A 24,979-nucleotide genomic window follows, 5' to 3' on the forward strand; every position below is an offset into this window, starting at 1 on the left:
TTGTAGAATAGCTTTACACCCACAGGTGTTTGATATGCCTGGCAACTGCATTTTCCAAGTAATGCAGAGCCCACTTAGTAAGAAAAAATAAATGAGGCTGATATGTCCAGCCTATTCAAACATATGCCAAGTGGGGATAAAATTCCTTGTATAAATAGAGCAGGAGTAAATGTCAGCATTTGAGAACAACTTTTTAACCTGAAAGATAATTTTTGTTGACAGAAAATGGATTTAAATAGGCTATGAATATCTTCAGTCTGAAAATAGAACAAAGCTTCCTGTTGCCAGAGTGGTGCTTTGGGACAGACTCATATAGTAATGACAGAGGGAAAGTTAAAATATACGAAATAACAGCTGGTAATTTGTAATTGAATAGGATGGCCTGCAGTCGAAATAACTGGATTTGATAATCCAGATGTCTGTCTCCTGATTAATACTTTAAAAGACTTTATTTATACTAGTGCAACTAGTTCTTACTTTCAGTTTACTGGGGAGTGAGTCATTGCAGCTTTTTGGGCTGACTGGAACTTTTGAGTAAATATTGCAAAGTTTCAATCAGTGCCTAACAACAGTATTGATGTAGATATTTTTAGCAGTTCTCTGAAAAGGAATGAGAATGAAGGTATTAAACCTACTTGTGGTTCTTTAATTCTTTCAAAATGGTTTGTATGAGGTGAGCAAAGAATCATCAGATTCAGGGACATTTCTCTCAGCACTAAAATATTTGTCTAAATACCAGGTGTATTCTTTCTAACCTTACAAGATGAGTAACCCTTTTTTTGTCTTTTTCTTCATGTCTTTTTCTCTTACTTTAAACTTTAGAATCTTGGTGAGGCAGAGTATGTTGTGGCAGTGTTCATGTACATGTGCCTGCTTGGTTATCCTGCAGACAGGATAAGTATCCTGACAACATACAATGGACAGAAGCACCTGATCCGGGATGTCATCAATCAGCGATGTGGAAACAATCCTCTCATTGGGCGGCCCAACAAGGTGACTTTCAAAATATATTAGTCATTGGAGTAGTTCTGCTTTCTGTGGTTTTAAATTGTCATATTGCAAATCAGGCTAGTTTAAGCTATACTAATTTCATAGATTAGTCCCCTTGTTTTTGCCTGTTGATAATTCGACAGAGTGAAGTCAGTGAAGGTGAAAAGACTACAGGCTATGTGGGACAGAGTAACACTTTTTTGTCATTTGTTTGTCCTCAATAATAACATGATTCCCCAAAATCACATCTTTAGAAAGAACCAACCAGAGTGGAAATTATTTGATAGAACATATGATCACAAATCTGAAGAAACAAATAAAGAATACAGTTATAAGTGTCTGGTGCTAATTCTGCAGGTTAAAACTGTGTTACAAAGTTGATGGCTTTCCATAATCTTTTGGTATTAGCACCCCGCTTCTAGCTGTCCAAATTTAAACAAAAAGAAGTAAAAGAAACAGTATACAGTCAGACAAAAGCTCCTCCCAACATATTCCAGAGAAATAAATCAGGCTTTTTGTTAAGAGTCCAACTAAATCAGTTAAAGAATTTTCTTTTCTCATTTACTGCAATCTCAATCCAAAATTGATGTTAAAATTTCGGTGTCATGTTTTAACTGAAATGGCAAAGATTAACCTATAGAGGTTTTTTCTTATTTTTAATCCTCTAGGTAACCACTGTGGACAGATTTCAAGGGCAACAGAATGATTATATTCTCCTTTCACTAGTGCGTACCAAAGCTGTAGGCCACCTTAGGTATGTAAGAACATTTTCTTGTAGTGCCATAGCAGTACTTGTATTCTGTATCAGATACAGAAGTGTTTATAGTAGTTTATACAAAAAAATCTACTGTATGAGTATGTAGTAGAAATGAGGTTCAATGCTATGTATATAATGAAGTTCAGACAGCCTTCCTTATATAACTGTCTGGTACCCTCTTCTCGACCACTTTATCCTTTTGTAATGGCTCTTACCCTATAATTAGTTTATTTTGCTGCAGATAGGCTGACCCTGGTTTCACCCTAGTAGAATGATAGGACTGTAGTATTTGTTGAGCAAATGCAGGCTTAAATTTTCTCATAGATCCTTTCCTGTTGTAGAGATTTTTATTTATTCTGCATCAGAAGTGCTTGATCATTGCATAGGTTGCATTATTGTGTGTAGTTTTAACTGTTCGCATGTTTGGTTTGGCATGTGATGGAGGAAGACTTGTCTAATCTTAGGTAGATAGATGAGTTATCAAATTCATCTTTACTCATTTAGATACAGAACTGCTGTTGGGATTTTTCTCAATGTTTATTCTCAACCTTACTTCTGAAGTGTAGGGAAACCGTAGAGGGTGTTTTTTCATAGTGGTATTGGTACAGTGAACCAGTATGTTTATGGTTCTATATAATGGTACTAGGATTTGCTAGTTATTGAAACAATATGTGGTGGAAAAAACTGAAGACAAGATAGTATTTTGGCAGATCAATTTATATTTCTTTTAATTAAGACTCTCATGTACTTCTAGTTATTTTTATTACAAGTGTGTCATCGTTGAAAAAGAACGTGATTGATTTTGTTTTCTGAAGGGATGTCCGACGATTGGTCGTTGCCATGTCAAGAGCCAGACTTGGACTTTATATCTTTGCAAGGGTATCACTGTTTCAGAACTGTTTTGAGCTGACTCCAGCTTTCAGCCAACTCACAGCTCGACCACTTCACCTCCATATTGTTCCCACAGAATGTTTTCCAACGGCAAGACAGGTAGGAGCAGCTGCACTGTAATGGGCATTTGTGTTTGCTTTTTGTGAGTGGGCTATAAGAGATGAAACTGTCTTCTCTGCTAGACTGGTGCATCTGCTTCTTGGCTTTGGACCAGGTTGCTCAGGGTAGTGATGGAATCACCATCCCTGGAAGTATTTAGAAAAAGGTGTGGATGTGGCACTTGAGGGTATGGTTTAGTGGTGAACTCAACAGTGCCACTTGATTGGGTTTTGTTGATATTAGAGGTCTTTTCCAACCTTAATGACTATGAATAACTCCTTAGAGTTATCTTTGTCATGATACACACCAGCTGGTTTTAATTCATGTTTCCACAAAAGTTGATTATCACTATAACTTAAGCATCAGTAACTGTTGTGCCTGCTTTTTCCTGAGTTCTGCTTGTGTAAATGATTCAGTATTTTTCTGTTGTGACCAAAATATTTTTTTAGTTTTTACATGTTTTTGATCTTGTTATGAAACAAGATAATGTTATTTCTCAAAGAAAGCAACATAAAGCTACTCATTTCTCATTTAAAGAGGTAAAATTACATGTCATCAAGTAATTCAGGATTACAAGGTAATTTTTTTCCTCTTAAAATTAGTATCACAAGAGTTTTGCTGCTGAGCTAGTTTCATAAGTACAAAACCCTAATTTGTAATATTGCACTAGATCTTTAGGGAAAGGTTCATGATGAGGATCTAAGCACAGGGCACACAGAGCAGGATGCTAAATGAAGAAATGAAGGAGCATATCCGCTCCTCTTTCTGAAGCTTTGAGAAGGGATGCCTGCATGTACCCAAAATTCATTTACAGGTCTTTCCCTGGCCTTGAATGCTGTTGACAAGTTTGGGAGGGAGCCCTTTCAGTTGAAACTTGTAGAAACTATGCAACAAGAATGAAAGGAGCATGGTCAGTGAGTGTGAGCAAGGAGCTGGGCTGCAACAGGCAAGAGGCCAAATCCTAATCTGATCATAAACAATTTGTGCCTTTAATATGTTAAATTATTTGAGTCCAAAATTTACTTCATGGAGTAAGAATCAAGACCCAGCCCCTCCTTTTGAAGTTTCTTCTTCAGGCTACAGTATCATGATTAATCCAGTTCCCCAAAATGTAAGACCTATGCTTCCTAACTTTCCAAAGAATTCACCAATTTTTTTTTCTTTGAGAAGCATTATTTAATTTCTCAGGGCTTTTGACTTCTTATGTAGTTAAATAAACTTTGAATGCTGGTTGTTTGCTGTGTTTGCTGAATGTCAACTTCTTTCCCCTTCCTTAGAATGGAGAAAGACCAGCTCACCAAATACATGTTATTAAGAACATGCCTCAAATGGCTAACTTTGTGTACAATATGTATATGCACATGATACAGAGTACACGCCACCATCAACAGGTAAGGACCTTCTGACTTTTGGAATGCATTTAAAATAAAATCATTTTTCAGTAAATGACATGAGAAGCTGTTGAAATTTGAGTCTCTTTCTGTTACATTTAAAATTCAAGAAGTGTTTATGACTGGAAGTGAGAATATTGAGGTCATGTAAAATGTTGCAGTAGCAAAAGCTGTGTATTCTACTGGTTTAAGGCCCAATTTAAGGCCCCAAACCTATCAGTAATTGATGACAAGTGCTTTGATGGCTCTGTCTGGGACAAAAATACTCTTCATTAATACTAAAGAACTAGCTTGTCCAGTATTGATTTGAAGGAAACTTGTGTGTTATGTTTCAGGTAAGTGTGGGATTTCAGCTAGTGGGATTATAACACCACTGTGTGATGTAACAGTGTTCTGTAAGAGAAAGACCAGATCATGTCGTGAAATCATTTTAACCCTATTAAATCACCCTATTATCCAGGTTGGTTTGCAGTTGTAGTGGTTTTTGTTCTGGAGCAGTTTTTTTTTTTGAGCTCTGCTTCAGCATCAAACAAAATTGCATGGGGTTGGAAGCAGTAGACACTTCTGCACCTAGTTTTGTCAGTGTTTAATCCCTGAAGCAGAATTCAGAACCCAGCAGAAAGTCTTTTTTGTCTCATGTAAGTGAGTGGAGCATTAAGGTAGCTTAGATAGTATGTATACTCAGCAGAAAGCTTCCTTTACTCAGCATAGTTGGATCTGTAAAGCCTAGAGGTAGTTAAACCAAAAGGAAATGGTTTAAATGCTACACCTCAACTGCATCATCTTTTACTCAGTGTCTGGGGTCTGTCATGTTTATATTACCTATAGATTATTACCTATATATTATGTAATACCTATCTGTTGAATTACCTGTCTTCTTTCTTAGTACTCTGAAGTTCCATTATTGGTTTTTGCTCTTCTGAGAGATTTCCAAAAATGGACAAAACTGATGTAAAAGGACACTGCTTACTCTGTGTAGGTGACTGTGGGAAGAGAGTGTGAACATGACTGTCCTTGAACAGATAGTCTGAGAGATCTAGGTTCTGTTCTTTAATGCAAGGATGTGTCTGTCACATCTTCCTTTTCTTCTTTCACTTCCATGTTTCATCTAATATGGAACAGTGTAACAGTAGAGATCAGAATCCAAAACGTTTTCTTCAACTGAATGTCAAACTTTTAGATAGAATTTTTTTTTCTCTGCAGTTCTTACCTAGTGACTTCTAGATTTTATTTTTGTTTCTGAGAGAAAGCTTCAGCCAAATTTGAAGTGTTTTGTTATCCAGAAGAAGCCTTTTCCAGGCTGTTGGGACAGAGAGGATATTTTCTCACTATGGAGAAATGCTGTAATTACCTGTGTGCTATAAAGAAAAGGGCATCTACAAAGAGAACACTACTAGAATTTCTTCTTACTGTAATTATTTGTAGTAGTAGTGAAATAAGCTCACACTGTTTTTTAAGAAACCCAGTCCTATAGGCACCTGGCAAGACTTGCTTTGAAGCCAGTTTGTCTAATATAGTTGGAGATCTTTCAACCATGTAAAATGTTATGTGATAAAGACTTAGTAGATTCTGCAGTAGATTGGCCACATTTAGGTGTAAATGAATAGCCCTGTCAAAACAGGAAAGCATATACATAGCTGCTAGCATCTAAATTTTACCAAAAAGCATTTGCTTGACACCTTAATCAACCTAAAACCTAATCTTATCTGTTGCTAGCTAAAATTAGTTACGAAACTGCTGTTTTCTTACTGCGACAATGAATCACATTCTCCTTGCAGGAGAAGCCAAAAAAGTGAACTACTGAAAAAAAAGCCAAGCTAGCATTAAATTTCTTTTATTCTATTCAGTGCAACATGATTGTTTTCTTTTTCTTTTACACTAGTCTTTACAGTAGTCGTCACAAAGCACAATGTGTATTGACATAAGTTACAGAAGTCAGAGTTTGTCTGATAGACCAAGAGAGTATTTTTTTTAAGGTCTTTAGTTTGGAACTACACTTTCCTGTGCAGATGGATATAGAGACAAGTCTGATAACTTCAAAGTCTATAGAAAATGCTTTTTATATCTCTGCTGGTAATCATAACTGATTTGTAGATTTGCCTATGCAAATTTGTAATATTAGTGTCTAATTGAAGGTCACTGTAATTAAACACTTCATTTGTCATGTGATACAAAGTTGCCTTTTGAGCAAAACAAAGGTAAACAATTGTCAAGTTTTTCAAGCTTGCATTTCATTAAAAGGATCCAAAATATTCTAAAGAAATATCCATCATGTTGATGCCTTGGGAAGGCTGACCTGAAACAGAGACTGGGCACAGCAAGAGAATAAAGTAGGTATTTATTGAAAGGCCTCCAGGATCCACCTTGGGCAGGACAGGAACATGACTAAGGCTGCACCGAGGGTAGACTAAGAATGGTCACAAAAATGGCTGAGCAGTCACGAGGTCCCACATTTTTATAAGTTTTGGTGCATTTACATATTGGGGTTTAATTGTCCAATTACAACTTCAGGTTGTGAGGTCTCATCCTTTTTGTTTTCTCCAATCCACCGTTGTTTATGCTTTTGGGCCTGAAAGTTGTCCTTGGTCCTCAACAGGAAAGGATTTGTGTTGTCTACCTGCTCTGTGAGGAGAGCTTACCAGCAGTTAATCTGAGGCCCAGAACTTCACCCCTAGGCAGCACAGAATCTGCAAACATGAAAGCTAAAGCTTAAGGCATCAATGTCATTAAATAATGTCAGGCTGCAAGAAGTATGAGTGTTTCTGTTCAGCCTGGAGTTGTATAGCATTCATCCATACTCTTCAGCTCAATATATTCCTTGTATTTTTTGTCCAGTTGTGTTACTTGGCTACCATTCCAGCCAGTAATGTTTTGCTTCTTTGTTTTACTATAATGTTTTACTTCTTTGGTTGTAAGCAGAACACTTTGAATACACTAAATTACTTTCTCAGAAGTATTATATGAAAATATTTAAGCACTGTTTAACTGTTAGTGAAACTTGAATGGTTCTACATTTACAGCTGTGCATGAAACTTGTGTAAGTATAGATAACATTCACACAGTATTTTATAAGATGTTGCAAGGGAAAATTATGGGTATGAGTTCTTAAAACAGGCCGGTTGAAGGCATCAAAACCAAGTTAAACATATCTAGGAGTTTGAAATGGTAACTGATGAGATTAGGGTAGAAATATGCATATTGCTCCAAGTAGGGATTTACCACAACCCTATTACTTGTCTGAGTGTTTGGGATAATGAAATGTGTTTTCTGTCCTTGAATTGGAAGTCCTGAGATTTTAATACTCTTTTCCATAAAAAAATGTATCTAAGAGGACTATATTGTGATCATTATTCTAACTTTTATTTTATTCTAACTTTTTTATATGGGAATGAAGTGCTTACAGAAGATTACAGCTTCTAAATTTTAAGTGTTTGTTAAATTGTTATCTAACGCAAAATCCTAATTATAAGATAAACAGTTCAAGCTAAAGTGTAAAAACTTAAAATTCTTCCTTTTTCAATCATCCAGCATTTACTGCCCCCACCTGCCATGATTGAAGAACCAGAACCAACACAAACTGGAGAGGCTGAAGGAGAAGGTGAAGGTCAGGGCATGCAAGACGATGCAGTGGAAGAAATGATGAAGGAAGGAGAATTGAATGTGGATGAAATGGATGAACATCGAAAAATGCCAGAACACCCTGGAAGAGACAGTGATAGTGGAGACAGTGAACCTGAGAACGAGACTGAAAAGTGATTGATGGAATCTTTGTCCTTAACACATTTTGGAAAATTGACAGGGAAAAAAGCAGTTAGAAAAATAATTGCTATTTTTACATTGACTTTCATCAAATGGCTGCCTGTGTAATATCTCTTTGGTATATTTTTCACTGAATACTTTGGGGACAAGCAAGATGTTTGGCAAACATTCTACTCAGTTCTTGTCACTGTTGATAATGTAATTTGTTTAATGGCCTCAAATTATGTGCATTTTCCTTTTTATAAGTTGCTCAGTAAAGGTGCTTTTTATACCAGTTTTGAATATTTGACTCTTAATTCAGTCACCCATTAAACCTCACTAACTATATTTGATATTGGTCAGATATGCTTTGTAGTTTCCTTAGTATTTTGCCATGCATTCCTTATGCGGAACTGTTCTTATGTATGCTGAGCTGGTATTTCAGGCATAGGCTCAAGTTCATTAAGATATTTGATTGTATGTCTGAGAAATGTGAATTGTCATGGGACTTCGAAGTGTTCAAAAGCTTTATTGAGTTTTGACCTTAGTGCATTCTCAGGATTTCAGAGACACATGTACTTGTTGCAATTTCTCATCATTGACTTTTGATGTTGTTTTTAATTTATTATTCTTTACAGAAGATGGAAAGATGCAGATTTTCGACAGCACTGGATTCTAAATCAGTGTTTTGAAATAAATTTCTTTTTCATGAAGAAGACACAGTGATTGCCCAGGCTAAAGCCTCATGAGGAAGAAAAGTTAAAGGATTTCCCTGAATGCAGGATATATAAACTATACAATATCCATATTAATGACATAATGGTTGAGTGGAGTTTTTTTTAGGGTAACTTCTGAGTGTGCACATTTCATAAAGTGATCAGAGAAAGGATTTGTCCCTGATTCATTATGAATACTTGCCATCATGTCAAATTCGTCAGTAGTTTAATAAGAATTAGGAATTTCCAAGTAGATTTTCAAACACAGCAATAGCCATAGGAACACCTTTTGCTGGCAAAGGGAAAACTCTTGGATTTCAAGTTTTGCAGTTGTGAAGCTGCCAGATGTACTTACTAGAAAGGCTAAAGAATAATTAACTTCCAAGTTTTTAACAGCATTGAAGTTTTTTATTTTTCTTAATATTTTAAAATATAGTATAGGAAAAATTAGTATCAAGTTAAATGTATGCCAAGCTCCATGAAATGCATCTATTGCATACCAGTCTGTGCGTGCATCTATAATGCATCCATTGCATATCTGTGCATGCTGGGATCTCATCTGCCCCTCCCCCTGAAATCATTCTCCCCTCTCTCAGAGGGGAGCTCAGGAGTAGCTAATGTAAGTACTTCCCTTTGGTACATGGTGTTTTATGGTCTTTCTTTGCTGAAATGAAGTTTTCTCAAGAAATTAATAATAATGCAGAATTTGTGTTCTATCCATGTGTGTTTTGATTTAAGGGAGTGTAGTGTTTTATCAATGAATTACCTGCCTTGGAAGAACGAATCGTGTTGAACGTATGGGTATTAAGTTTCATGCAGTAACAATCATGTTCACTCAGAACTGAGTAACACTCAGCCTTTAGACCACAAGCAACAAGCTCAGATGAGGATTGTCATCTTTGTTTTCTAGCTAATTTTCTATAAATACTGAGTATGACAGTCATTTACTTGCTTCAGTATTTTAGGAATTTGAAAAGGATTCTCCAGTTGTTTGGGGTTTTTTTCTAAAATGAATAATTTAACTGACAGAGATTCTATAAAAAACTAGGACAGAATGACTCTTAACAAGCACCTGAAGCTGCAAGGGGCTGCAGAGTCCTTCTGGAGTTGTGCAGGTTGCAGTGGGCAGTGTCCACGCCTGGCTGTGCCGTGCCGTGTTCTGTGTGCAGGCCCCAGGTGTGTCTGCTCACTTTGGCTCAGCCCTTGAGGAGCAGCAGCCAAGTCCAGGGTTGTCCCAGACAGATCTCAGTGTTGCCCTAGTCGTGACTGGAGTTGTCATGGAGGTTGTTTCTGGCTAAAGTGCAGGAAGAGGCAGTGGAACTGCAAACAATTGTAAAAGCTTTCTGAGGCACCAAGCACCGCCCATAAAAAGGGTTTTGTTGAGGTAACTTGAGCAGAGCAGGTCATTCATTTTCCTTAATGCCATCTTCCATAAGTTAAACTCAACTTTTTTCAGAGACATGAGGGCATGAGGAGAATACATTTTCAGGAATTTAGGAAAATTTTGTCTTTGTTCTAGCAGTGGTTGGAAAGTTCTTGAGGCTTTGCTTTGGAGTGTCGGGTTTTGGGGCTTTTACTTCAAAAGCTTTTTAGCTTTGTTTTTAATTTTTGGTAAAGGATGATCTTTGTCTTTTCCACCAAAATAGTTTTTTATGATTGATTTACATTTTCTTTCAGGAAAGATTAGGTGGGAGAAGGGAAGGAGTCTAAAATTATAATTTTGATCTATGTGGTTTGCTTTCCAATGGCAATATTTGCTTAGGATTTAGCATCTCTATTCAAGTGAGCAACACTATCTAGTTGTTAAACTAAATGTATTGAATTTTTAAAAAAATACATATAAATTTAATTACTTTTAAAAGACAATCTTTAACTGAACAAAATAATTGTTAAAGGAGCTTTTAAAAATATTTTTAAACATTATTGCAAAGATTATTATGACAGTGCATGAAAACTTCGTAAACAAAACTAAAATCTGAAGGCAAGATCCTCTAAGTGTATAAATTGGAGGAAAAGATACAAAATTGCTTTATTTTATTGTTCCAAACCTATAGAATAAGAACACCATAAAGGACATTTGAGTGAAACTAAAGAGCTATTACTGATTTTTCTTCATATTTATTTAGCCAACCCTTACATGAATTGCCTCATTTTCCTCTTACACCGAGCCTGTAAAACAACTTAGTTTCTACTTTCCAGCCTTGCTTAAAGACTGGGTTAGAAACAGCTCAACCCTTGGATGCTGGTGTAGTGCTAATGTAAAAATGATACTGTAAGGCAATGACCTGTTCATTTCTGCAATGGCCAGAAAAAGAAAGGTAAAGTGCAGTTTGCTTTGGGTTGTTATCCATATAGAGCTGAGATAATGCTATATAAATACAGGCTGGTTTCCATCTGTGACTGGAATAATGCAGTAAGTGCAGGTGTGGTGTTATCAAAGAAAATGTCTTGGTAACTATCAGAGCACGATTTGCTTTTGCTTGAAAGGCAAAGGTGGTGCATAATTCAGGACTAGAAAGTTCAGGAGCAGTTTTGCCAAGGCAAAAAGAAGGGACAAATAAGTGTAAGACATAAAGGCCAATATTTTTTGCTAACCTGCTCTGTATTTGCTTTAGTGGTGGACACCAAGTACTGATCTGTGTGTTCAATAAGCTAGGACCTAACTTCCTTTGGAGGGGAAGCAAGCACTGGCAGTTTCCCTTCCCTCTTGGAATGGATCTTACCATTTCCTGGGACGTAAAAGGCTGTGAATCCCTAAGAGAAGTATTCTCACGAAGAGTAAAAATTAAGTTTTCTTCAACAGAATTGCTTTGCTGACAGGACAAGAGAGACCAGCTTTCTGAAATCATTGAATTCTTTTAAAAGAAGACCTAGAGGTGGTGATGATCATATGCTGGATAAACATGGTGACATACAATTCTATTGAAACAAGAAGTAGGTAACACATGAAATTGTGTAGCAAGCAGACAAAAGTGAATGTCCCAGTCAACAAATGAATCACAGCTGACAGCAGTCAAGAAGCTGTGAGCGCTGTTAAGATATATGACAGCATTGTTTCCGTTGCCAAATATGGTAATGCTCTCAGGAGAGATAATCAAAAATGAATGGTTTTGTGGGAGTTTTGGAAGCTGGTTTTATGGCCCTTAGCCTTTCCTTTGCTATGCGGTTTCTCAAGTGGAGTTCTTTTACAATCATTTTCCTGGAAGTATTGGTTGCTTAGGTACCTGTTGGAAAAGCCCAATAATATGTAATGTTCATATGCTATAATGTTTTAAAAGAACACTGCTTCCATTGCAACTTACAAAAGAATGTTCTTGAAAGAGTTTCAGCTAAGTCTGCTCTGTAAGTCATGTATTTTCCTAAGTTTTTGAGAGGTATAGAAAAAAGCACAGTACTCAAACTTCCAAAACCTGCAAGCATGAGCATCTGCAAAATTGCTGCATTGAAGAGAATAGAAGAGAGGAATAATTGTAGCTACTCCCTCTCAGTTTCTAAATAGTAGTATTTCAGACTAAACACTACTACCATAATGAGAAAGTGATTTTTTTCCACACTTACGGTAGGTAACAAGGACAGACCATTTCTCAAGGCCTTGCTCTGGCAGGGCTTTAGCTTAATCTAACCAACATAAAGGATGAGGTAATAGGTTGCTATTAAGAAAGATAGTGTGTTTTATTTAGCTGGCATGATGATTTTCACTCACCTTGAAAAAGGAACAAGGGCAAGGATAATTGAATCAAGTAATAGCATTAATTAAGTGTAATGCAGGGTAGTGTGTTGCTATATCACTATATGTGGAAAATGAGATTCAAAAAGAAGCTGAAGAGGAGTTGTTTCAGCTATAGGTAAGAAACTTTCCAGAGCTCAGGTGTTATCTTTCTGCTTTAGAGACACTACCAGAGCAGAGTATGTTTCTGTACAAATATGTTTTAAGAAAATGTAGACCCAAACAAAAGGTTGAGCCAGCTGCTGACAATGACATACTTCACCTATAGATGTCAATGAAAAGCTATATACAATAACAGTGCATGTTTGCTTAATCAAACATTAGAATTTTGTGATTCCAGAGAACAGCATAAAAGAAGCAAGCTGGATTGCCAAATAAGGATCAGGAATACATCAGCCTTGGCACCATTTGCAAGAGATAAAAAGAAGCCGCCCTTATTGCATTTATCAAGTGTGAATTCCTAAATTGCTGCAGCCTGCTGTAAGAGAAGCCCTGCTACACATCTAGAGACGCTTCAGCATCCTGCTGTGCTAGCCTGACAACTCTTGTGTGTCAAGAGCACTTATTTTTAGATGGGACAGTCATTAGGGACAGAACGTATCCCAACTACTGTAAAGGAAGAAAGAAGTAGTTCAGGGGCAGCAGAAGTGTGTAGGGAGAAGCTCAGTATAGAGGCACAAAGATTGTGTTTCTGACCACAAGCCACAGCAGTTTAGGCTTGCCCTATTTTTTCAGAGTGATTTTTGGCAGCAGCAGTCATGTCCTATTGGGCAATACCCTGTTTTCTAAAATGAGACCATGTTTTGCAAGCTGAGTCAGAGAGGGGAGAAATCAACTCACTGATAATCCTCCTCTGCTGAGGACACAGTCAAGAACATTGAAACAGGACTAACTGGGATGAAAAATATCCAACTGTGGAAAGGTTTTCTGGCTGGCTGTTGCTGACAGCCCCTGGAAATGGGATCAGAGTTAAATAAAAATTGCTGTATTTTAATTATGCAATGTAATGTATGATCTAAGTTTGAAGAGAACTCATGCAGATCCAAATATTGCCTCTGTATAGCTCTGAATCGAACCTAATAATGACTAAATTTAAGATAAAAAGAGATAATGGTTTTGCATATGAGAAAGATATACTGAAAAACACTATTATTTGATTATAATATTTACTGAGACTAAGTCTATGAGGAGCTTTGTGGTTTTGTACAGATTCTAGAGAAGAAGGCTACATATTCACCTTCAAGAAAATGTTGAGATCTTATTTTGCCGACTGGTTTTTTTACTGATAGCCCAGTGTGTATTGATCTGGATTCTCTTATCTCTGTTTATGTGCAGTAGTGAGAAATCTTGTGGAGAGCAAGGCCAGAACCGATGGCATTAGTTCAATTCTGTTTTATGACTTTGTATCTAAAGTATTGCAACATCCAAACATGTTTGATCAGAGCTGGTCACAGTTTGTTGTTCTCATTTTGTGTGAAACTCCAAATTTTTTTTTTTTTTTGCATAAACTTTAAGTGATGAACTATGGGTTTTCAAACAGAAAAATAATTACATTATTTGGAAACTTCCATGGGATATTGTTTTTGAAAATAATGGGGTTCTAGACATGACGACAATTTTCCCAAAGCAATGCTTTTCCCAAAAGGTTACATTATTGTTGCAGTTTATTGGTTGCTTATTAAAAACAAACAACAAATAAAAAATTGTTTGAGCACTTGCCTTTAGTAATGTACTTTTCCCTGACATGAATTATACATTTTTAGGAAGTCAAGGGATGAAATAGAAAGTAAAAGGTGCAGTATTAAAAAACACCAAAACCAAACAAAAATAAATCAACCAATCAAACAAAAAACCCATCCACACCAAAAAAACACCCCAATATATTTGATTGTTTAAAATTTCTGTTGTTTTGTTTTGCTTGTTGATCCAATTAACACAAAAAAGAATTTAAAATTTGGAGTTTCACAGAAAATGAGAATATGAAACTGTGACCAGCTCTGATCAAAAATGTTTGGATGTTGAACTGTTCCTGCACTACCACTTGAGTTCCAGTTTTGAAAAATGGCCAACCTCTCTGCAGAAGTGGGTGACTCACTATAATCTTCAGAAAGTTCAAGCTATTGGAATTGTCCTAAACGCCCTGCCCTCCTGTCCTGGTAAGAGATGTGGTATCATTCTGTTTCTCTCCTTGACCAGGCTGTCCATGTTTGAGACACCTGCTAGTTTTACTCAGAGCTAAGAAATGCTAAGAAATTTTCACAGGCTCAGTTCTTTATCTCATTTGATCTCTAATGTACTATGAACTAATCTTGTTCCTGCAAACACAGATACTTCAGTGATGGGACAGTTGTCCTGGATTGCTCCCTGCTCCTGCAGTGCTCACCCACTGGCGTTCTGTCAGTCTGAGCTGCGTAATGAGATGAGACACTGAGGACAGCTGCTGCTCCTGACTCATCTCGGTGCTCAGCACCTTCCTGCAACTCTGAGCTGAAACTATCACTGTAAATGGGAAACAAACACTGAGCAAACACAGCAGGTATAATATGTTAAATTTTATCTATTGAAACAGAAATATCAGTGGAAGTACATATGCATACCTTGTGTAACAGTAAATTTGTATCAATCTGATTCTAAAGAGAATCTCTTAGTATAATCACAGATGTTAGTCAGTATGAAGCCTGAGATTTTATATAAATATAAGGTAAAGCCTATTTTGTAAATTATTAGTTTAAACCAAGTTTTTGAAACTATTTAATTATAAGGAACTATGAGTGAATATGTACCCATGCCTTCTATGCAAATATGCAAAAGCCTTTCAATTTAAACAACATAAAAGGGTCTGTCCTGCAAATTAAGTTATTCTATTTGCATTTATTTTATTACATTCAGAAATTATGCCTTTCAGTGTTCCAGATTGAATACAGTGGAATAAAGGGCCAATGCAAGTTATTGTTATTGCTAATGCTCCTCTGCCATGGAGGAGGAGGAGGTGTGAGAAGGCAATCCCTCTCTTATGTTTCTGAATTCTGCCAGCAACAGAGAGTACTAAAGGAAAGTATGTTTTACGCAAGCTGATGAGGCTTTGGGTCAAGAGTACTTATTTTGATTCTCCTAAGCCTTAGAGAAAGATGCTGAATTTACCCACACATAAATTTGTCCTAAAAATTGCTACCCAAATTTTGTGTAAAGATTTGTAAAAACTTTGTGACTACATGACTGGGACCTGGAAGGCAATAGGTATAAACTGGTGAGACCATTAGATCAGAGGTGCATAATATGCCATGGAACAGTGTGAGGAGATGCCCAGTAATGTGTAGCAGTAAGCTAAATATGTACCTCAGTGGTTTAGCTTTAATTTATGAATGTAACAACAGCTCCGTGTTTCTTCTGGCAAATCTTGTAAACGAGCTATAAATACGTCTGCTTTGATAAAATGTTTTCCCAGTTGACACCTGTCTCCACCTTAGGCTACTTTTCTCCTTTGAGAAGCAAGGGAGGCAACTGTGTTTGTACTCACACTGATGCCTGCAGAGCCAAGCTCTCTTTCTCAAGTCAACCAGAAAAGCCTTAGTGGGAATCTTCCCCTACCCTCTGCCTTCTGCCTTAGTTTGCTGTTGGTAGGAACTTCTCAGCTTGCAAACTTTGCTGAATGAGTTTTGCAGCTTTTTGCAGTCTAGATATGGCCACATTCAACAGCTGAAGGGAAAGACATAAGCTTCATCTTGCAAGGTGAGCCTCTGAGAGATTAATGTGAAAAAGAATTAATGTGCTTATAAGCAGAAATCTGTATAAGGTTTTAAGGGTAATGGAACACTAAATTGTCAAACTGCCTCTGCCTAACTCAATGTCAGCCCCAAGGGCTCTCCTAAGCCACACAACCCTGTGGCATTAGGTAGGAGGTAGGTGCACGTTTTCAGGTTATGGTTTTAGATTCTGATGTTTATATGCTGTCGTATTCACAAAAGTTTTGGTTTGGGTAGGGTTTTTTTCTTACAGATCTTTTCTTCAGATTTTTTCTTTCAGATCATACTATGCTGTATGGGTATCAGTATCTTTTCAAATCAGCAATCTTGAAGACAAAAAACAATTATTCATAACAATCTCTGGAGTAATTCTGAGAAAAGACTTGAATGTGTTCAAAATGTTTTCATTAATTTTTTTGGACTATCACCATTTCAGATACCCTTGTAAAATCTGCTGAAATAGGGAACTCCCTCACCCAATAGGACAAGAAAGACTGTACTTTCTTGTCTTGCTCTAGCTTGGAGCCAGATTTGGGACATCTTAAATATATTCATAACTAAGAAGTCTAAAGGTAGATTTAATTAGCTATTTAACTAGTTGGTTTAGGAAAGACAATCAGAAATTAAGCACTAATTTGCAATATTGTTTCTGTGGGTACATGTTCAGAGTGAAGACTTTGTTTGTTTTCTAATGAAAGAAAAAAATTAAATCATCTCCAAATTAATGTTAAGGACCTGTTCAGCAAGTATGATATTGAAGATATAGTACCACTATTTTGCTATGTCCTGTGCATTTTCTTTATTTGAATTTGTTCTTTTGCTTAAGTTGACTCTGTGTTTAAAATTTCAGCTGTCAGGCTTGCCAGCAGCATTATAACTGTGAATATCATGACATCCGTATACTTAAAACTTCAGCCAAAATATTGTTTAGCCACTTCACTGATGAGATAAATTTATGAAAAAACCCTCACTTCTTCATATACACTGTGAAAAAAAATTTCACATAGTGCAAATCAACATGTATTTACATGGACTATAAGATATTCTGTTAAACTAAATGCTCAACTCGTTTTGTGGCAGAGACTTTCTCTGAAATATCTCCACAAGAAGAAAGTAACTTAGAATATTTAACAACATTTCACTCTGATGTGATTTAATATAGTCTAAGTGGATTTTAACAGAATTTTCTGAAGCATAAACATAGCTGAATTACAAAAAAGCTGCCTATATGAAAGCATTTGTTAAACGTCTTTTAAAAAATTACCAAATGCACTAACAGAAATACACACTAAACATTCCCAGGAAGTCATAGAATGTTCTTGTCATCTAGCAAAATGATGGCAAAGACAAGGAAATTGGAGGATTTGAGGAAGTGCTTGTATAATGAATACAAGCAGAAAATTTCACGTAGGGGTTTTGGGACATGTTTTCCTCCCTGTCTGGTTGTTTCCTGTTTCTTTGGTATGCCTGTACCAAAATCACAGAGCCACAGAATATTTTGGGTTGAAAGGGTCCCACAAGGATCACTGAGTCCAGCTCCTGGCCCTGCACAGCACCATCCCCAAGGGTCTCACCCTGTGCCTGAGAGCATTTTCCAAATGCTTCTTGAGCTCTGTCAGGCTGGTGCTGTGACCCCTTCCCTGGGGAGCCTCTTCCAGTGCCCAAACCCCCTCTGGGGGAAGAACCTTTTCTTGATGTCCAATCTAAACCTCACCTGATTCAGATTTTTGCTGTGTGAATGACATGAAGAATATAATCTTTCCCAGTGATCACAGTGGAGTTTTCTGCAAATAAGCACTCCTTATTTTTCTATTCCTGTGCTGGAAGGAATGGAGGGACTAATTTTTAATATCTTCAGGTGTGCTATGTCTCTCCTCCAGAAGTTTTCACTAATGAAAGCACAGCATGCACATGCATTAGTGCCTACCTTTAGTTTTCCTGCCTCGTGTTTTTTGTAGCTGAGATCAGAAGAGGCTTACCATATTCACTAAAACACATCTGCTGAACCATGGCTGAGGCTGGAAGCTGCAGTAGAACAGGTGACATACAAGGGGCAGCCATCAATGCCTCTTGGAATGTGCAGTCTCTGGCTGATGCTGGTGACTTCTACACGCTTCTGTCCTCGCCCAGCAGCTCCAGATAGCCCAGCCACCAGCTGGGATTCCATGAGCCAAAGGTGTTTCCTGCCATGGTTTCTGGGTTACAGGTGCGAGTGTTGGGGGATGTCAGGCTCAGGAGCACCTCAGTTCCTGAGAAACATTTGCTGTCTACAGAAGTCTTTCCTTTCCTTGCAACCCTCCTGGGGCATGAGCCACTTGCTGAGACCATGTCTGTCACTGTGGCATGTCTGTGTTTTGGCTACAGTGTAGTTGGTCATGTTCAGGTGACACAAGAGGAGACAGGTTCCTGTCAAACACTGTATTCACCTTGGTCTCCTGCTTTGGTGAGCTCATCCTGGAGAAAATACCATTTAAATCATTAAAAAAGCCATAAATCTGTGCTGTCAAGGTAAGGAAGGCTGTTTTCCATTTATTTTTCTGGTTTTACTCATAATGGATAAATTTGTGTGCTTTACAGTATGATGTCATAAGGCAGTAAAGATTCAGCTAGTTAATCCACACCTTCCTATCTTTGAGCCCTGGTCTATGGTCCATTTTTTGGTCCATTTGGTCCATTTTGGTCCATTTATTTGGTCCATTTTAATTAACAGGAATGACAAAAACTGCATTAGTATGTCACTATGATAATGTGATTGTGTTAGTATGATTAGTGTGATCGCTATGAAATTAGTCCATGAGCAGCACTCTCTAGGTGAGGCTATACTGTTCAAGGAAACATGCTTTCTGGTCATACTTTAAATGCTTTGTAAGCAGAACTTGTCTGAAGAAATGGAACTGTATGTGTTGCCCATACACCCAGAGATATTCTTATCTTTCATGTTATTCTGTACTTTGTCATGATTTTAAAGAGGTGCCTCCTGTGTGTTCATGTATTTCATTAACTTCTGAATTAGAGCAATCTGTTTAACTCAATAATACTGTACCATAAACAGTTATCTCTCATTAGGCTGAGTAATAATGCGTTTTACTACCACAACTTTTGCTTCTTTCTCTCTTCCTGATATTTAACCCCTTTATCACCTTGAATATATAACTAGTTAACAGCAGTCATCTGATAACCAAGAGTGTGCAGAGTTCTTGGAGTCTAATTATAAAATAACTTCCTGAGCAGTTTGTATTTTTACCATGAAATCTCAATTATGAATTATTAAAAATGAAACATTGAGAAATGTCTCAGTATTTTAGATATGATGATTTATTTTTCCATTGCATCCTTTTTCTAGGTTTATTTAGTTGTTGGACCTCTCACAAGACCATCAGAAAACGGCAGGTTGTGTTTTCAGTTGTGCGGTGTTATCATAGGTATAAATATATCTGCAATTTTCCAGTCTGCTGAAAGAATGAGCAAGGCAGAAATAAAATACTCTGACAGCTCACAACACATCTCAGTCATTGGGGAGATAGCTGTTAATAGTCTTGGTGGATAATAGGCTTGATGGATCTGTTAAATAAAGCACATAGTCTCAAAGCTCATCACAGGGAGTAGGTGATAATGAAAAGAACCAGCAGATATGCAAACTCAATTAACCTGCTACTAGTTGTGGACAAGCTATTCCTCATTAAGAAAATAACCAGTGTTGTCAACCTGAGATGTTCTGCACCTTTATAGACTAGCCATAGTCTAATTCTTGGGATTTTATTAATGTACTGTATTCCAAACGTATTATCTTCCAAACATTAATTTTATTCTTCATCTATAGCCGTATTTTATAATGCATTATCTCTGTAGAGCTGTGTTGAAAGATTGCATCTAAGTCATTCTGCTCTAGAATGCTATTCACTAAAGTGAATCTGGTATTTTCTTTCTTCCTCAGGAAGGAACTCCAGAAGGCATGTGTGACTTGGTATTTTTTAAATTAGACTTTTATTAAATAGAGGAAACAGATTTTTCTTGGCTGAAAATATCTTTGACTCCCTCTCTTAAAAAAAAAATCAAACAAAAAAGGCCTATCTATGTATCTCTATACACACTTGCAATCAAAATCAACCCTTCTTTTCCATGTCAGTGGTTTCAGATGGCAGAATGCAACTGCGTAGTGTGGAGATTATTTTGCCTCATTGTGCTGGTGTTTCTTGGCTGGCCCTTGTAGCCTCGTGTGCCCTCTGTGGATTCCTTTCTCCTCTCTGGGCTTCAGCAGGAGCTGATGAATCAAGCCAAGTGTTGCTGAAGGGCACAGGTCTGGGGAGGCAGCACGCTCAGAATGCGTGCAATGGCAAGCTGCAGTGCTGGGCAGTGGAGACAGCTTTGCCTCAGACAAGCTCTCAACTGTAGGCTGTTGGATTTCATGGTTTACTCTGTTAGTCCTCGTTTTTCAGGTCTGAACAACCTTTTCTCAGGTTTCAACTGCGTGAATTTCTCTTGAGCGTGTCACAGAAACCTTAACAATCCAGAGGTTTGTCTCCTAAAATTTACGATGGAGGATATTGCAGTGAAAATGAGTAATGATACCCTGTGCTTAGAGAAAGTAGCTTACTTGGAAGAGGTAGATATATATGCATTTGTCAGGTTTTGAACTCAGTGTCAAAACCTAATCAGTTAGGAAAGATTGAAAAAGGAGGATAGGGCAGCCACGGTTATATTGTGGAGATAGACTTGAATGTAAGTAAGTAAGAATGAGGTTATAGGGTTGAGAAGACGTTGAAAGACTTAGAGGAAAACAATCCACACAGGAATGATACTTATCTCCAACATGGTTGTGGAAACCTGTTACTCCTGTGGCAGTAATACTGGTGAAAGTAAAGACACAAGCCTCACTGGTTTGTGATGTCACTTTTTATGATGTCACTTTTGAATTTCAGCTTCTTTTTTAAAATCTCCCTGAAACCTTTGTGCAAAGACAGTTCAGTGAAAGTATACCATGCTTGCAAAGTCAAGAACCCAAAGTCAGGAATGTTTCTCTTATAGTTACTGATTAAGTAGAAGTTAAAAGACTGCATGTATTTTCTTCAGCAGGGGTTTTGGTATCACTCTGGGTGCTACAGGGACATGCTTTGGGTGTGATGTTTTGGACTTTAACTTTATTCAAACCTATTCCAGAGCTTTTCATATGTGGAGATTAATGTATCATCTTCTTCTGCAGGGCCCTTGGAAAACTCTGTGGTGAAGAAGGGTAAGGGAAAATGCCTGAGGAAACCAGAGTCTATCTTCTCCAGCCTTCAGCTTAGAGAACCATCTCCAAGCCTGGTTTACAGTATTTATATCATGCAGTTACTTTTTAAGTACTGAAAAGGAAGAATAGATAGAGAAACAACCTCCAATTACCTCTCATTTCCTCTTTTTAAGGATGTATCTAATCATTAGGGTATAGTGAGAGATTCAATCCTGTGTATAGCTACCCACAATTACTCTTGTAATTCTGCCCAGAACTGCCTTGAACTTGTTTCTGAGAGGCAGTGATATGTATTTCTGCCTCAGTAGGAACACAGAAGCATTACATATGCTATTTATGAATAAGCTACTGCAATTAAAAAGCCACTGGAAAATAAAGTTGGCTGTAACTGATGCATTTTTGAGCCTTTGGAAAGTGGTTTCAGGCTGTGAATCCAAACTGGCAAAAAGAGCATCTAAGCATTGAAGATAAATGGTGTTTCAGAAATACCCTTGTCCTCATTTAGCCTCAACCTTCAAGCATCATCTTATGCTGAATTGGGTGATGATACACTGGAGAAATTTAATATTTTAGAGGATAGGATCAGAGAAAACACAATGCTGACTGAGGTGATTCATTGGGAGTTTTTTTGCTGATTCTGTTCTCTGAAACATTAAACTTCCCCTGTATATTAACATGGGAGCTGTGAATTCTGTTAGGGCACAGCAGACATATAAAACATAGACATGAAACATTCATCTAACATTCATGTTAATATATCATGTGGAAATGAGATTTATATTTGGCACAGTATGTGTCCTTGATATTAAAAAAAGAGAGAAATAAATGCACCCAACTCAAAGTCTAAACTTAGTATGTGGTTCATGTGATGGACTCCCTGTAGGTCAGCTTCTAAGTGTTGGAATGAAAGCATATTTTTTGTTTGACTTATTTAGTGCAGACGGAATGATTTGGATATTTACTCTTTTCTCCCTCTTTTATAGCTCCATAATAATCAAACAAAATTAAGAAAAATTCCTGAAAAATCAGCTTTTTTTGTTGAAAGCTAATTTTGAAATATCTGTATGTAGTTAATTTTTGTTCTGCACAGAAGACCACTTTCTAGAAATCAGTGCTATAATCAGATTTCCTCTCAATCATCAATGTTGCTGTGTGACTTCCAGCAGTGACTGTGCTGGCTGGTGAAGGGAGCCCCCAGTGTACAAACATCTTTCAGGTACTGCTCAAGCCTCCCAGGTGCATCCTGCATTCGCTGCTTGGCTCTTCGTGTCACTTCTGTCACTCCTCCAGTTCCACACCCACAGGGCACCACTGTGGCAAGGCTGTGTCCATGGCCCAGACTCCCAGGGGGATTTGTGAGAAGTGCACTGGGAATTAGAATGTTGAGTGATCTCTGTGAGCACCTCTTTAATATGTTCTTCCCTCCCCATCTCTCTCAGATTAAAAATTAGTAGGTGATTGCTCAAAAACTTTTGGATTGCAATGAGTTTTGGAGCCCACCAATCAAGACAGATGTGAATGTATGTCAGAACAGCTTCCATTCTTTTCCCTTCCCTTTCACTCTTGATGTGCAATCCATCTTTATTCTCTTTAACTCTTTCCTCTGATTTTTCCTATTTTTGCTGGGTTTTTGTTCAGTTCATTGTAATTTGCATCCTCTTTTTTTTCCTGTAACACATTTAATATTTTTTAAATTTCAGGTTCTGTTAATTGATTTCATTTTCCTTCACAATTTTTCTATGTCCTCCATTACACATTTTATTTTGTTAAAGTCCCTTTTATATTTTAAAAGCTGCTTTTATGCCTGACATAACAGTTGTAGAATTCCTTGTGCTGAGTATGTCTTAAGGGGTTGTTGCATTTTGTTTTGTGTTGTTTGTTTTGGTTTTTTGTTGTGTCGTTTTTTGGATCAGAGCCTGATAAACCTTATGTTATTAAGTTTTCTTGATCAGCCATCCTTGATCATATTTTGTACTGCATCCTATTGTTTATTATTTCCTAACTGGAATGGGCCTTCAGCATTAAGTGTTCTAGGCTGTGGTGTCCAAACTTTTTTGATTGCACACCTCTGTCAGTAAAAATTTTGAATGGGCACATCCAATCTATGCATGTTTATTAATGTGTAATTTAATTATGAGTGCTACTGTAATAACACATTCTGTACACTATAAAACATATTAAAACAAAAATTAGAAAGTGAATGAGATAAAGCTGAAACAGACACATTTTTTTTTAAATCTTATTTATTAATGATACAAAGAATATTTTCTTCCTGCACCCCTATGGATTGTCTTGTGCATCCCCTTGGGTCCTGGCATCCCACTTGGACCCCGCAGCATTTACCATTTGTAACATTCTTTTTCCTAACTCAAATTTCTAAGGTGCTAAGTAGAACCAGGATAATTTCTTCAGTTTTCCTTTTAGAGTTCACCCATCTCACATGATTTTTTCCATGCTACGTAATTAATCTCCCATGGTATCATATGGGTTGTTTTGATAGCAGTGACATTTTTATATCCAACTACATTCTCCCAACAGCTCCAGAAGCAGGAGTTAAACCAAGCATATATGTTAAGATGTGATATTCAAACCCCTTGTGTTTCTATGCTCAAGATTTTATTTTTTCTTTTCATTTGAATAATGCAGAGATAATTTTCCTAAAGGTAAGGCCTCCAGTGTTTAATTTCCTTTTTATTAATAATTGAACTCAGAATCTTACTGCTCTCTGGCTTCAGGTGGGTGTAACTGCTGAAACCAGCAGTACTTTCTGGGGCTTTCAAGCAGATCAGCTTGGAAAATATGCCTGAGGAAAGGAATTTTTTCATATTGACAACTGTGTCATCATGCAAAAGTCTGAAACTGCAGCCCCGAAACACTAGTAGGAATGGGGGATAATTAGAAAATTTGAGGACTATAGGGCTGATGCTTAAAACACTGGAGTGGTACTTTTAAGAAGATTTTTTTTTCAGGTTGATCAATTATTTCCTGTTTATCAGTAAGTCATTTAACCTGTACCTCATTGCTTTGTGCATAACAGCCTCACAGGAATTTTGAGAGTTTAAAATTCACCAAGAAGCATGAACATCTTCATTATATCAAACTGGAAGACCTCTGCAGATCCAGAAAATTACTGACTTTAGGACAGAGGCAGGTTGTCAGCTAGCCCAAGACTGTAATTACAGTTCATGTTCTATCATTTTCTCTTAATGTTCAGGCTTTAAGACCTCATTTAGTTTATATGTTTCTTAGTGTATATGCTTCCAGGCCAATTCAAATTTTCAGAATATATTTAAACAGAGTATTTTCAATATTCATCCTATTATTTATTTAATCTCGAATTTATTTTATGCTTGTATAGAAATGCATCTTCTTCCTGGTGTTACGGAAATTAACTCAGTGAAATATTATGTCAATCAGTTCAATAGAATAGTCCAGTTTCTGCTGGGGTTTGAACTCCTACAGTATCCTTTCAAGGTCACAACCTAAATAAAGCTTTATAGGGTACACAGTGATCCATAATTAATGGCCAGGGTAAATACACCAGCTATATTTCTACCAAATAAATATTTCTTTATCCTTGGGCATTTATGCCTTCTATTTAACTATAAATAGCTGTTGTGTCCTTCTTAATTTGATAGGAAAGCAATATACCTAAACAACTCTTCTTGGGCTTATTCTAAAGCCTATAAATACAGTG

General features: G+C 37.1%; 1 protein-coding gene across 1 annotated transcript in view; it reads left to right on the forward strand.

Moving 5' to 3' along the window:
* The window catches only part of AQR (aquarius intron-binding spliceosomal factor), a 48,898-nt gene extending 40,737 nt beyond the window's left edge, over window positions 1-8,161 (forward strand). Inside the window, exons 31-35 of the mRNA XM_063398835.1 lie at window positions 823-993; window positions 1,659-1,744; window positions 2,563-2,737; window positions 4,015-4,128; window positions 7,657-8,161. Of these exons, the coding sequence (XP_063254905.1) occupies window positions 823-993; window positions 1,659-1,744; window positions 2,563-2,737; window positions 4,015-4,128; window positions 7,657-7,884 (774 nt within the window). The 3' untranslated portion in view covers window positions 7,885-8,161. The remainder of the gene's footprint in view (window positions 1-822; window positions 994-1,658; window positions 1,745-2,562; window positions 2,738-4,014; window positions 4,129-7,656) is intronic.
* Window positions 8,162-24,979: the final 16,818 nt, after the last annotated feature.

The sequence above is a fragment of the Prinia subflava genome, chromosome 5 (assembly GCF_021018805.1).
Source record: "Prinia subflava isolate CZ2003 ecotype Zambia chromosome 5, Cam_Psub_1.2, whole genome shotgun sequence".
Lineage (NCBI taxonomy): Eukaryota > Metazoa > Chordata > Aves > Passeriformes > Cisticolidae > Prinia > Prinia subflava.